The sequence below is a fragment of the Prunus avium genome, chromosome 4 (assembly GCF_965620075.1).
Source record: "Prunus avium chromosome 4, drPruAviu1.hap1.1, whole genome shotgun sequence".
Lineage (NCBI taxonomy): Eukaryota > Viridiplantae > Streptophyta > Magnoliopsida > Rosales > Rosaceae > Prunus > Prunus avium.
This window is the reverse complement of record NC_142287.1, coordinates 24,056,256-24,069,386: the sequence shown is the minus strand read 5'-3', so window position 1 is coordinate 24,069,386 and position 13,131 is coordinate 24,056,256. Positions and strand designations below refer to the sequence as shown.

General features: G+C 38.9%; 4 protein-coding genes across 4 annotated transcripts; 2 read left to right on the top strand and 2 right to left on the bottom strand.

The window, feature by feature from the left end:
- The first annotated feature begins 382 nt into the window (after positions 1–382).
- On the top strand, positions 383–1,860 carry LOC110773315 (stem-specific protein TSJT1). The gene is made up of 4 exons (XM_021977823.2): positions 383–709; positions 946–1,186; positions 1,307–1,427; positions 1,518–1,860. Exons 1-4 carry the CDS (start codon positions 495–497, stop codon positions 1,706–1,708), a joined length of 768 nt encoding a protein of 255 aa, XP_021833515.1. The 5' UTR covers positions 383–494; the 3' UTR covers positions 1,709–1,860.
- Positions 1,861–2,195: 335 nt separating this feature from the next.
- On the bottom strand, positions 2,196–6,346 carry LOC110773314 (ribosome biogenesis protein BRX1 homolog 2). Its single transcript, XM_021977822.2, has 9 exons — positions 6,187–6,346; positions 5,875–6,092; positions 5,277–5,418; positions 4,921–4,999; positions 4,671–4,795; positions 4,413–4,514; positions 2,890–2,958; positions 2,709–2,807; positions 2,196–2,507 (listed from the first exon to the last, which is right to left on the bottom strand). Exons 2-9 carry the CDS (start codon positions 6,072–6,074, stop codon positions 2,376–2,378), a joined length of 948 nt encoding a protein of 315 aa, XP_021833514.2. The 5' UTR covers positions 6,075–6,092; positions 6,187–6,346; the 3' UTR covers positions 2,196–2,375.
- A 281-nt stretch (positions 6,347–6,627) lies between these two features.
- On the top strand, positions 6,628–10,046 carry LOC110773317 (lanC-like protein GCR2). The gene is made up of 6 exons (XM_021977825.2): positions 6,628–7,137; positions 7,429–7,607; positions 8,149–8,260; positions 8,366–8,482; positions 8,572–8,886; positions 9,389–10,046. The coding sequence occupies exons 1-6, from the start codon at positions 6,970–6,972 to the stop codon at positions 9,725–9,727; spliced, it is 1,230 nt and encodes a 409-aa protein (XP_021833517.2). The 5' UTR covers positions 6,628–6,969; the 3' UTR covers positions 9,728–10,046.
- On the bottom strand, positions 9,880–12,086 carry PORB (protochlorophyllide oxidoreductase B). Its single transcript, XM_021977826.2, has 5 exons — positions 11,856–12,086; positions 11,654–11,752; positions 10,808–11,327; positions 10,343–10,701; positions 9,880–10,231 (listed from the first exon to the last, which is right to left on the bottom strand). The coding sequence occupies exons 1-5, from the start codon at positions 11,907–11,909 to the stop codon at positions 10,076–10,078; spliced, it is 1,188 nt and encodes a 395-aa protein (XP_021833518.1). The 5' UTR covers positions 11,910–12,086; the 3' UTR covers positions 9,880–10,075.
- Between the last annotated feature and the right edge of the window lie 1,045 nt (positions 12,087–13,131).

Below are 13,131 nucleotides of genomic sequence, written 5' to 3'. Positions count from 1 at the left end.
CTCCTGTGCCAAATTACAAATATCTCACGCAACTCCATCCCTCATTAGAAAACAAAAGATGAACAGAATTATCCCAAAATTTATTAAATTTCCCATAGCATGCTCCAAAAGAACTTCAATTTCTCCAACTACAAGTCGAGTCAAGCAGCTACTGCTCCCACAGTATTTGCAAGCAAGAAGGTCGGCCACCAAAACAGCTTCTATCTTTATTTCGGATCACTATGCAAGAAATTCTTGAGTCGAAAGAAGACAAAAGGATAGGAATATCTTGAAGTACGAGAATCTTATCCATCGACACACTACTAAGATCCACGTCACCAAAGCTATATAATACTCCCAAGTGGCTTTACTTTTACCAGAGAAGGTGACCTTATAAATAGATAAAAACCCCCCATTTACAATCTCCTTGCCCTAAAAAAGCAATAAAGTAAAAAGGAAAATATATTCAAGCAAAGAAGTTGGCTGATTGATCTGCATAGTTTTTTTATATCAAAATGTTGGCTATTTTCCACAAGGCTTGTGCTCACCCACCAGAGGAGCTAAACAGTCCTGCTTCTCACAATGGAAGCAAGAAGCCTAAGCTCCCAGAAGAGACTCTCACAGAGTTCCTCTCCCACCATCCTCACAACTCCTTCTCCATGGGCTTTGGCCGTGCTGCAGTGCTTGCTTATGTCAAGCCAGACCAACCCTCTTACTCCCAACACCAGAGGTACTAATTCTTCATCCAAAATTTTCAAATATATGCTAACAGGTCTAGCTCAGTGAAAATATCCTTCACTTGCAGATTAATGATCGCAAATTTGAAACCTATAGTAGCGTGTGGAAGAACCCTTTGTAGTTTAGACTATCGCTTATATTCACACAATAAAACTTCAAATTTACTTTCCCATACTATTGTATAATATATGTTTATTGTTTTGTGTGGGTGGTTTGATCAATTTTCAGGTTGTTCTGTGGGTTTGATGATATATACTGCCTGTTCTTGGGGAGCTTGAACAATCTGTGTCTGCTAAATAAGCAATATGGTCTAACAAAGTGTACCAATGAGGCCATGTTTGTGATAGAAGCTTATAGAACCCTTCGTGATCGTGGTCCTTACCCAGCTGATCAGGTTGTGAAGGATCTTGAGGGAAGCTTTGCTTTTGTTGTCTATGACAGCAAGGGTGGAAATGTCTTTGCTGCACTGGTATGTTATGTGTTCTTAATTTCTTGTGCAAAGCAAATTTGTTTAACAAATTGGACCCAAAATTTTATGGATCATTTTAATTTGGATGAAATTCATAAATTTAATGTCTTGTGATTGTAGGGTTCTGATGGTGGAGTCCAGCTTTACTGGGGTATTGCAGCTGATGGATCTGTTGTAATTTCTGACGAATTAGAGGTCATAAAAGAGGGGTGTGCTAAATCATTTGCTCCCTTCCCAAAAGGTACCTTAATTAATTATGTTTTAAGCTTTAATTATTGCAGAAGTTGCTTTAATTAAAATCAAGGGTTGTGATTAATTGATTGTTGTGCAGGATGCTTGTTTCACAGTGAGGGAGGTTTGATGAGCTTTGAGCATCCAATGAACAAGATGAAGCCAATGCCAAGGATAGACAGTGAAGGGGTCATGTGTGGGGCCACCTTCAATGTAGATAAGTATACGAGGGTCAACAGCATTCCACGTGTCGGAAGTGAAGCAGACTGGACTGAGTGGGCCTCCCATTAGGAAAAGTGTGATTGTGCTTTGCTTTGTCACCGTGACCCTGGCTGAAAAAATAACTTGCTTCTGATCTTTTTCCCTTTTTATTGGTTGTTTTTTTTGTGTTTTTGTTTTTCTATCTACGAACAAGGATATAAATATTGGAATGATCTTCAGAAGTTGAGTGTGTTACATTTTGGCATGTTATCCATTTGATTTTTATTATGAAAACACGAAAATAATGTCAATTAAAAAAACATCAACGTGATTCGTGATTCATCTGAACCTGCATTTATCCCTTAAAGAAAATATTGTGCGCGCACTTTTACGTCATAAAATAAAAACAGCACAAAGCCCAATAAATAATTAACTTGACCCAAGTGTTTAGTGTGTTCTCAAATGGTTCTGAGTTCTTTCAAAACCCCATAGTACCCATGTGTCTGAATTTTCCTCCCTCCCCAATCCTAAGTTTGGTGAAGAAAAAAAAAACATGTAGAGTGAAAAGATAAGAAAATGCAACAAAACCAAGCTTGCATATGTATGTAAAAGCTAATAATCCAGCTGGGACAGAATTAATATTTGAAAGAGCATGGGCAGTTAGAACCAAAATCTGCCATTTCCATGTGTGGATACAACATGACTTGTAAATCAAAATTCTGTTTTTCAAAGAGAGAAGAACAGGAGTTGAAAGTTTTCATTCCTTCCACATCTCAGAAAACTCATCAGCCTCAAGTGGGTTGTCAAGCTCATGCATTTTTCTCCTCGTCTTTGCCTTGACTTTCTTCACATAATGCCCAGCCTTCTTCTTTTTCTCCAGTGCTCGAATCTGATAGCATTACAAAATATTCCATCAATATAAGAGTAAACCATTGCATTTGGAGAGAGAGAGAGTTCCCAAGGAACCTCAACCGTAAACCCTAAAAAGTAACTGTTAATTGCTACTCATCCATGCAAACATAAATAATTAGACATAACAAAATAAAGAATTCAAGATGCAAACAAAAAATATTATATAAAGATATCTCACCTGATTAGGTGATATATAAAATGGATTCTCATATAATGTTGGTCCTCCAAAGCTGCCGCCAAATATCTTGATAGGATTCAAACAAAATCGTGGTCCAACCTATATACAACCAGTTCTCTGAGTTAAATTGTCATCACAGATAGCCTAATATAAAGAACCGGAGCAAAGTATCACTACGAACCTCAACAAGGGTCATTTTATCTAATCCCCCTCGAGCTACTTTATCTGATTCGTTATGTGGAACCGAAATCTGCAATTTAAAGGGGGGGAAAGGTCAAGAAGTATGCAGAAGTAGTGTAAGCAATTTTTTTATTTAAATAATACGACTAACAAATATACGTGACCTGAGCACACACAAACATAATGTGGTATTAAGCGAATGTTACATAATATGGTATGAGGCAAATCTTAATTCTACAGTTATTTGAGAATCTACACTACCACTCTGTTAGCTACTGTAGAGTATGGATGGTTAGTAATATGTTCTTTTATAAGCCTATTCTATTCCAGAATCTGCACTACCAAATTTTGATATGCTACAACCTGAAAACTAGGGTGCCATCAAAAAATTTCATGCAGAAATTCAGAGTGACACTGTCGGCAGTCCTTATCAGCTTAGAGTATAATTAGTTAAAACCACTAACACACAAGCATCATCAGTGTTTAACAAGAAATTCAGACTGACACTGTCGGCAGTCCTTATCATGCACTTCCCACCCTTTCTTAAAAATTTATCACAACTATAGCCTAGCATAAAATTACTTTAAGGACAACTTTTAAAAATCCAAAAAAGAAATGAAGGCTGCGCCTTGGGTGAGTGCGGCCAGCAGCGGCTGGCTTCAAACTGGAGGCCAGAGTTGGGCTCCCAAGGGAGGGTAGCGACTGACACCAGAAGAAAAATACCATGTTACTCAACCCATGGCCATATCCATTTAAAGTAACCACAAATATTAGGGATAGATAGGATTTAGGAGTATGGGAATGATGGGGAGATTGGTCAAGTAAGATGGTATTTTTCAAAATTTGGTGTGAAATGGGCGGGTAGAATTTGGGGTGGCAATAGTACCACTTTAAATTCATAGGGCTCATTGGTCAATCAACCATAAAAATGTCCCCAACTATCAGATAAAATATCAAATTATTTCCTTGATCCCCCCTTCTTATGCCTCCTATCCACTTAATCACATGTTTGATAACTTTTAAATTACCCACAAAAATTGTGGTAACCCACTGGTTATTGGTGATGCATGCATTACTGCCAATTCTTCATACTCAAATTGGTAACTAAGAATTTCAGAACTGTTATGTTGAGGCGGCTACTAAAAGGCAGTGATCTTGCAAAGAGACAGATAAACAAATTTTGACAAATGACTCTGAAATCTAAAGCAAACTACCAACTCTTGATACCTTCATACATGGATGCTTGCTTAATAATACATCCAACACGGAGAAGAGGTCATGCTACTATGTTGCAAGTTAAAAGTTCTAAAAATCAAAGGTCATACATAAAACACATATGAGCATCGACGCTGCCTGCGCAAGGGCAACACTGGCATTTAAACTCGAAAAGGTTTAAAGCTGCCACAGTTTATATTTTGGGCAGAAAATATAAAGGACCCAAAATCAATTCTAATATTCAATAATAAGATGTAAGTCAGACCACAACTGTCTTCAACCAAAAACTGTAATCTACAAAATCAGTACCTGATAGTTTCGGAACCAAATGTGGTCATCAACGATAGAGAAAACAAAGACATGATCATGATAGGGCTTAGATTTCCTGTGCTCCTTTGGAATGCCAAATATCTGAGTATAAAGTTTAATAGGAAAAAATAAGATATACTGTAGGACAAATTCCAAACAATATCTAAATTAACCAGGCAAACAGATCACAAGCAACCTAGCAGGACATAATCAGGATAATGTTTATTGCTACATAAGGAGGAAGCAAAATAGACATGCCTGAGTGATCATTTCCTTCAAAAGCTTCCAGTGGGCATCTTTATCAAAATTGGATGAAAAAGTCAGAATAGGTCGTGACCCTTTTAGATGATTTCCAGTAAGCTTCAATTCCTCCATTGTGTGCACTGAAAATCATCAAACAATTTGCGTTGATCACAAATTTTCCCAAATTTTTTAACAACGGATGAAATAAGCCAATCTTTCTTGATAACCAACTGAATGCAAAATTAAAAAAAAGTAGCAACATTACCAGCATTCACTAAGAATTTCACAGATGGCCCATTAGGACATTTTGACATCCACAGATAAAGATCTTTCCCCTTCCTGCACTGTAATTCAGAGAGTCCCCAAACAAAAGTACAAATCAGCACAGAGTTCCCAACCTCAATGTGCTATTATCCCTATCTCAAACACCCAAAATGTCCTAAGCACAGAGTTCTATCAACTGCTTAACCACCGGTAAAATTATCAGTGCATATGTAAATGGTGTCACCGACTAAAATCTTAACACTATCAATTTATTAATTAAAAAAGGACACATAGTATTAAATAATATCAAATAACAAATACTAAACCAGGTAAGAAAGAAACAATAAGAAAACTGACCTCAAAAAACACACAGGAAGAGCAACTCTTTAGCTCGACCAGCTCGTTAAGAGTTGCGCCGTTACTTGACTTAGACTCAATTTTACTGTCCTTCTTACAATGAGGCAACAGATCCACCACATTCAACATCAAATGCCGATACCTACACATATATAATCATTCATATAAGCATATACAAACATATCTATATATACACATATGGATACAGACACACATACAAATATAAGCAAAAATTATTAGCATAATCATTCATCACAGGGAAAATCTATAAGATTATTGTAGAAACTCTCTTTGCTGTTGGAAGTTCATGAACTGTCCAGTACACTCCAACCATTTTTAACCAAATTTGATAATGGATAGAAAGATAGCATATCCATTATACACTACCCCCTTTCTACTTTTGTTCCACTTTCAATAAATTTGGTATTTTACTCTCATCTTTCCTCTCTCAACCAAACCTGTGACCTCCACACACCTCTACCCCTCTGACCTCCCCGACTCTCACCAAGTTGCACGATGAGTATGAACGAATCATTCTAGTTTTGAATAAATTGAACAACGAGCTAGAAGCAGAGAAAAAATGGAACTCGATTTTGACCTGTAGCTAATCCGACGAGAACAAGTAACCAAGACCTTCTCTTTGTTCCTAAAGAATGTCGTTGATTCAGGGTTCACTTGGTCATCCTTCTTCTCCTTCCAACCGGAAAGCGTTCGCTTAGGCCTCTCTGGAGCGACCTCCTCCTCCTTCTTTTCTCGAGTCGCAGCCTCAGCCTCGCTGTGCTTTCTCTTCTTCCCCATGACTTTTTGTTGAAAAATCTGATTTTCATTACAAGTAGAATTAGCTGTAAATATATGCAAACATACTTGGGAAGAAAAACTCTAATTAGTATTTTAGGTGAGCAATACTGACCTGAAAGAGTTGGGGGCTATCGGAGCGGAGGCTTCTGCAGATGAGATGAGAGCAATAAAGTCAGGGTTTAGGGTTTACAAGGATAGTGACGACTGACTAGAGAGAAAAGGAGCGGGCGGGTAGGTTATGTCGTGCGTTTTGGGTGTGGGGTTGCCTTTTGGATGGAACTTGCCTTTCTGGCCCGGCCCAAGTCTGGTTTTTCTCATTTTATTGGCCCGAACCAAGTATAGCTTCTAGCTAGACCTTGCAAAATTGTACACGGCCTGTAAACACCATACAAAACGTCACGAAAAATTACTGTGTCGGGTTGGACCTTATAGGATCGGAAAAGTCTCAAATTTGAATCCCCATTAAAACTCCTGTTGATTTTTTTATTATAAATATAACATTTGCAAGAAGGCGATTAAACCTATGTAATCTAGTTCGTGAGATAAGTTGGCATACGTTGTCATATGAGATTATTTTATTATTTTGAAGATTTTATTTTAGTTCATGCGAGATTTGAATTTAAAATCTCTTATAAAATTGAAAAGAAAAATATCACTAGATCAATATATATGACTTCCTTCGCATTGTAATTCCTAATCTTCCAATAATTTTCGTCTTAATCTCAAAGCTCAACCACTATCCAAGAATACCCGCGAACCAAACACCAACTAAGCTGCAGCCTGCGCACGTGTAAGTAGTTTGAGAGAGCTCGAGCACAGCCTACACTGGCAGCAGTGAACCCAGTGAAGCAAAGTAACGCCACCAGTTGTCCTTGATTCTGTGCGTGAGCGAGACATGGCGGATCGATTTTTCCCGAACGAAATGCCAGACTTTGTGGCAGAGGCAGCAGCAGACGATGCAGCCTCTGTAAGGCCCAAAGACTCACTCACAAAGCTCCTCTCCCTTCCTTACAAAACACTCTCAGACATGCTCAAGAGCTCGGCTTTGGACCTCAAAGAAACGGTACTCACCTGCACACTCACAAAAGGATGATTCTTTTCACCTAATTTTTTCTCTTAATTTTCCATTTATTTGAGATTTTAGAACCCCCCCAGCATACAGATATGATATATTTTTTTCTCGTGAATTCTAGTTATGGTTTCTTGGTTATTGGAAATTTTAGAGATACCAACTTGAGAAAGACTTGGTTTTTTCTCGTTTTTCAGTAAATTTTGGGTTTTGGGTTTGTGGGTTGTTAGTATTTGGGTTTTGAGAATGCCATGTAAGTGATTTGGGTTTATGTTTTGGTTTTAGGTGGTGAGGCAGACATGGGGATTAAGTGGAAAGCGTGTGGAAGATTATACTTTGTGCACAGGGGTTCTTGGGACTGCCTTCTTGGCCTTTAAAGCCTACCAAGTCACCAAGAATGAAAATGATCTTAAATTGTGCTCTGAGATAGTTAAAGCCTGTGATTCTGCTTCCAGAGGATCTGGGTACTCTCTCTCTCTCTAAGCATGCACCTTTGAGTTTGAATCGTCCTTGTTTGTGACATATAATAGGTAACTTTAGCTCTTTTAGTGGGTGTGAAGATGAATTACCTAACCTGCCATGAGAACTGAGCAATTCTGTGAAAGGCAAACAGTATTCAGCTTGTCCATGTTTGAATTACAAAATATAGATGAACTAAGGTTGTGTTTCATTTGTGGGCTTGCTTCATTAGCGTAAACCTCACTTGTGTGTCACCTTGCCCTCGTAAAAGCAGTACCAGATCATATAGCTTAAGTGATGAGCCGGAGGGTTTTTTGGTTATTCTGTTAGTATTGGTGGTGGATTGGTATCTGTTTTGAAGTTTATGAATAATATCGAAAGTAATACTTCTATTTGCAGTTTAACATAGCTTACCGACCATGAGGAGTAGGGAGTAGTCGCCTGCTTCTAGAATTATTGGATGTCGTTTCAGTTCTGGCGTCCTATCTTTTGGGGAATAAGTAATTTAACTTGAGTAGCTTTGTTATGTTCTCCATGGGCTTGCAGGCGTGTGTCATTCACATGTGGTCGGGCTGGCGTTTGTGCCCTTGGTGCTGTCGTGGCAAAGCATGCTGGTGATCAAATGTTACTTGACCGCTACTTATCACAATTTAAAGAGGTGGTTCACAGTATCACTTGTTTCCTGCGCTTAAGACACTGTTCCTCTTAAAAATACCTTGGTATGTTTGCCTCTATTGACATTCTATTTTGCTCTTAAGAGCAGATCAAGCTGCCTAGTGATCTTCCAAATGAGTTATTATATGGTAGAGCTGGGTTCTTATGGGCCTGTTCGTTCTTAAACAAGCATATAGGAAACGGGACAATTTCTACTACTCGCATGGTAAGACAATTTATCCTTAAATCTTTCTTCTGATTGGTTCTGAATACACTGAATTGTTTATCCATTTATTCGCCAAGTAATTTGTGCAGAGATCAGTTGTGGATGAAATTATAAAGGCTGGTAGACAATTGGCTAAGAAGGGACGAAGCTCATTGATGTACGAATGGCATGGGAAGAAATACTGGGGTGCTGCCCATGGACTGGCAGGGATTATGCATGTTTTGATGAGCATGCAACTCAAACCTGATGAGGTGGAGGATGTTAAGGGTACTCTCCGTTACATGATTAAGAATCGTTTTCCCAGCGGCAACTTTCCTTCAAGTGAAGGAAGTGAATCAGACCGTCTTGTGCACTGGTGCCATGGTGCTCCTGGAGTTGCTCTTACACTTGTGAGAGCAGCTGAGGTAATTATAATCAGGCTGATATCTTAGGATAACTTGTTGGACTAAAGTTTGGATATTGTAGTTTTGTGTGGTAAATAGAGGCGAAGAACTAAATATTGCTTTAATTCTGTGAGACTGGAAAGGCTTCCCCCTCCTTTTGTGTTTTCAAAGCAGTGTGGTTGGGAGTACTGCATAGTAAAATCAATTGAGAAACTTACTCAGACAGATTTTTATTTTTATTTTCGCATCGTTATTGAAAACTGAAATAATACAAAATGAGATGAAAGTGGTGGGTTTCTTGTCATTACATATTAACTAAAGTAAAATACGGTCTTTTCTTGTAGTGTACCTAAATAATTTGATATATACGTTTTGTTTATGGATGATGTGGTCTGCAGTCCAAACATGAGACTTTTTTGTTTTATGGTTGTATGCCTTGGATGGTTTTTTCAACATTAATAATAATCTATCAACATACTTGCGGTGTAGTTTACTCTTTAGTCTATGCATTTTATTCCATTAGGTTTTTGGAGACGAGGAGTTTCTGCAAGCCGCCATAGATGCAGGGAAGGTGGTGTGGAACCGGGGTCTGCTAAAGCGAGTTGGCATTTGTCATGGCATCAGTGGGAACACTTACGTGTTTCTTTCACTCTACCGATTAACGGGTAAGGTGGAATACTTGTACAGAGCCAAAGCATTTGCTTGCTTTCTACATGATAGAGCGCTAAATCTCATATCAGAGGGGACGATGCATGGAGGAGATCGGCCTTATTCCCTATTTGAAGGTGTTGGAGGAATGGCTCATCTCCTTTTGGACATGACTGAACCATCTGAAGCACGGTTTCCTGCTTATGAACTTTAAACTACTTGCCATGTATTAAGTTAGATGAAGTAAATGCATCGCATTTACTTGTTTACGAAGTTCTGATACCTTTTGTGTTGTAAATATTTGAAGTAAATAAGATAAATATAAAAAACCAAAAAATAAAAAATAAAAAATTGTAAGAAATGGGGTGATCTGCACTCTGCAACAGAGGTGAGAGTGATTTTATTGACATTTGTAACTAACACTAGTCATCCACACGAGAAAACTGCCTACGACATTACAGCAGTTGATTTCAAATTCTGCACTCTACAATGGGCCTGATCTCTGGTGACATCATCCTCCTCCAAGGCAAACATTTGTTGACAAAAACATCAAGCTCCTAAACTAGGCCAAACCCACAAGCTTCTCACTGACTTCCCACACCTTGCGAGCCTTCTCTGCATCACTAGCTTCTTGGGAGAGTTGGTTCTCGAAGGAAGCTGAATCCTTGTTCCAGCTCCAGTAGACTCCTGACTTTGTCAAGCTTGGGTCGCTCACAACCTAAGTAATCAGAAGCAACCAAATGAATTCATGCACACGAGAAATAAATAAAAACATATGCACCATGCCATTTTACTATAGAAGCTCTCTTAATGCTCCTCCAGTTCTTACCTGAGCAAGTCTCTTTCCGGCTTCTTCTTCTGAGACGTAGCCCTTGGTGATGTACTTTTGGAATGGAGGGAACAGAAGTCTGAACAAGGGAATGTGCTCTCTAAACAGACCGGTTGTGGCAATGCAACCTGGGTAAAGGGAATTAAAGGTTATTCCGGTGTCCTCGTGGTAGCGCCTGTGGAACTCCTGCATTGTGAGCATGTTGCAGACTTTGCTGTCCTTGTAGGCCTTGGCACCATCAAAGTCTCCACCATCGATCATGGACGAGCTGTTTAGACCGTTTAAGCCCCCTGCAAGTCCCCTCAAGTCCCCAAGGTTGGCCTTTGGAGGTACATTACCGGCCAATGTGTTTGTGTTCCCTGTACCATTTCACAGAAGCAAGCAACACTACAAACTTTAGCACATATTCTAGAAAGCAGAGTACATATTGTACAAGAACTATTTTTCTTCATTTGAATAAAGTACCTGTAATTGAGCCAACAATGATGAGCCTCCTTGATGGGTAGTCAGATTTGTTCAAATCTTCGAGCAGCAACCGCGAAAGAAGGAAGTGCCCGAGATGGTTAGTCCCAACACTGAGTTCAAAGCCTTCGGCAGTGAATGAAGGTTCCTTAGCAGTTGGCTGATAAACAGCAGCATTGCACACAAGCACATCAAGTGGCCTCTCCGATCGCCTGAAGTTATCGACAAATTGGCGCACACTGTCAAGGGAAGCAAGGTCTAGATGCATAATTGTGTAGTTTTCTTTGGGCATGCCAGCTGCCTTGGCAGCTCTTTCAGCCTTGAGGAAATCCCTGCAGGCCATTATAACATGCCATTTTCCTGATTCAGCCAAAGACTTGGCTGTGGCTAGACCCAGTCCAGAGGAGGCACCAGTGACCACCACACTGCCCTTTCTGAGAGTTTTCTTCCCCTCTGATGCACCCCTGTCGATTGCTGGGGATGCTGTGGCCGCTGTCTGGGCTCTGACAGGCTTGAATTCTCTCTGTAATTAAAACCATTTTTTTTCCACACAAAATTCAGTGAATCTTTCAAATATAAATTAACAGAACCCCATGTTCAGCAAGTAATTAGACATACTTCTTTTGTTTTTGGAAATAACTGGACATACTGTTTTTCTTTTTGGAAATTAACAACCAATTGCCTCAACTCATCATTTATAGCAAATGACAGATGAGAAGCTTAATGAACTTCAAGATGTTTTTCTTTATTATTATTTTTTTTTTTGCCAGAAGAAACACATTTTCTATTATGGAGAACAAATAATAAACAAGGGAAATTAAGAGAGAAAATAATGCAATATTTTCCTACCTTGAAGCTTAATGCAACAGAGCTGAATTCAGCCTTGAGATTGTCTGAGAATGAGACTCCAAACAGGCTTGAATCCTTGAAAGATGCACCAGACTTTCCCTGAGAAAAACAATTCCAAGAAAACCAACCCCATTAGCTTCTTAGGCGTTAACAACAAAGAAGAAACTTTTCTCAGAACAAAGTAACTGATAAAAGCAAAAACCTCTTTGGGAACCGAGAAAGCAGAGGAAACCACAGAAGCAGCCTGAAGGGCCATTGACACTGGCAAAGTAAAGCTTCTTGACTATTTTGAATTGGGTTTTCTTTTTTCTGAACTTTCTCACAAGTGGAGAAGAGAGTGAAGTAGATAGTGTGGTGGGGTGAGCAGAGTGAAACTGAGCTCAAGTACTTGAAAAGGAAACACCAGTTTGAATTTATACAGGGTGGTTTTGGCACTTGGCAAGACACTAAAATAGTCTTTATGGGATATGAGTGGCAGAGAGGATAAGATAATTTGCAGCATGTGGGTCTGCCACATCAATTTCAAGCAACCAATGAGGTTGTGAGATTTGGATTTCCTTCGATATTTCTCCTAATATATTTTCCTTGCTTTAGAAACATGGGATTTTATAGAAATGGATATTTTTTTGGTCTTTTTTCACCAGAGTGTTCCACCACTCCTATCCCATGTGTTATGGGCTGTGCCTGCAAAGAGAAAGCGTTGTAAAAAAGGACAGAGAGTTGTGGGTTTAGAGGCAGAGCTGGCAGGTTTCCTCTGGAGTCTGCCTCAATTTTCTGGATTTATTGGATATTATGACAAGTTGGACTTGGCCCACTTTTGGTGATAGGGAGTGAAAATGAAATTTGGTATGAAACTTGGTGGGAAGCCTTATCTGGTTTTGGCCTAAAGGCATGGGCTCTTTGCCAATGTCAGCTTGGGCTGTTATAACCAGGCACATATTAAGAAGTTCAAGCCCATCTCTTACCCAAGAAAAGGATGACCCAAGGAGCAGAGACAGAGAACTTGTTCCATTGTTTTCCCTTTTTTTTTTTTGCATTACAATCCATTTTTATGGAACACAAAATTGGTGATCCACAAATTGTTGCTTCTACATGATTTTCAATGATTTGTGCTTTATCAGGTTTTCTATTTGTTGCTACTTGTAAATTGGGTAACGTCCATTCAATTCCGCCTAAGAAATTATTATCTCAAAACATTTAAAATAAGATAAAGCCAAAATAGAAAGGTGCACTAATCGAAGTTTTTCTCAGTATATGAAGAGAAAAGAACGGATATAGTAACTGTCTTGAACTATAGTTTTTGTTGGGATTACATTTTCTGGTTCCAATCTTGATTTTTCTCAACCATGATTAAGAATAACCAAAAATTACCCTTTTTTTTTGTTAATTATTATAATGATTTTTTTGAGTCATTCAAAATACAGTTTTGGGATCTCCTCCATTCAAAATATACTAAAATTAGAACGTAAAGCTTTCAT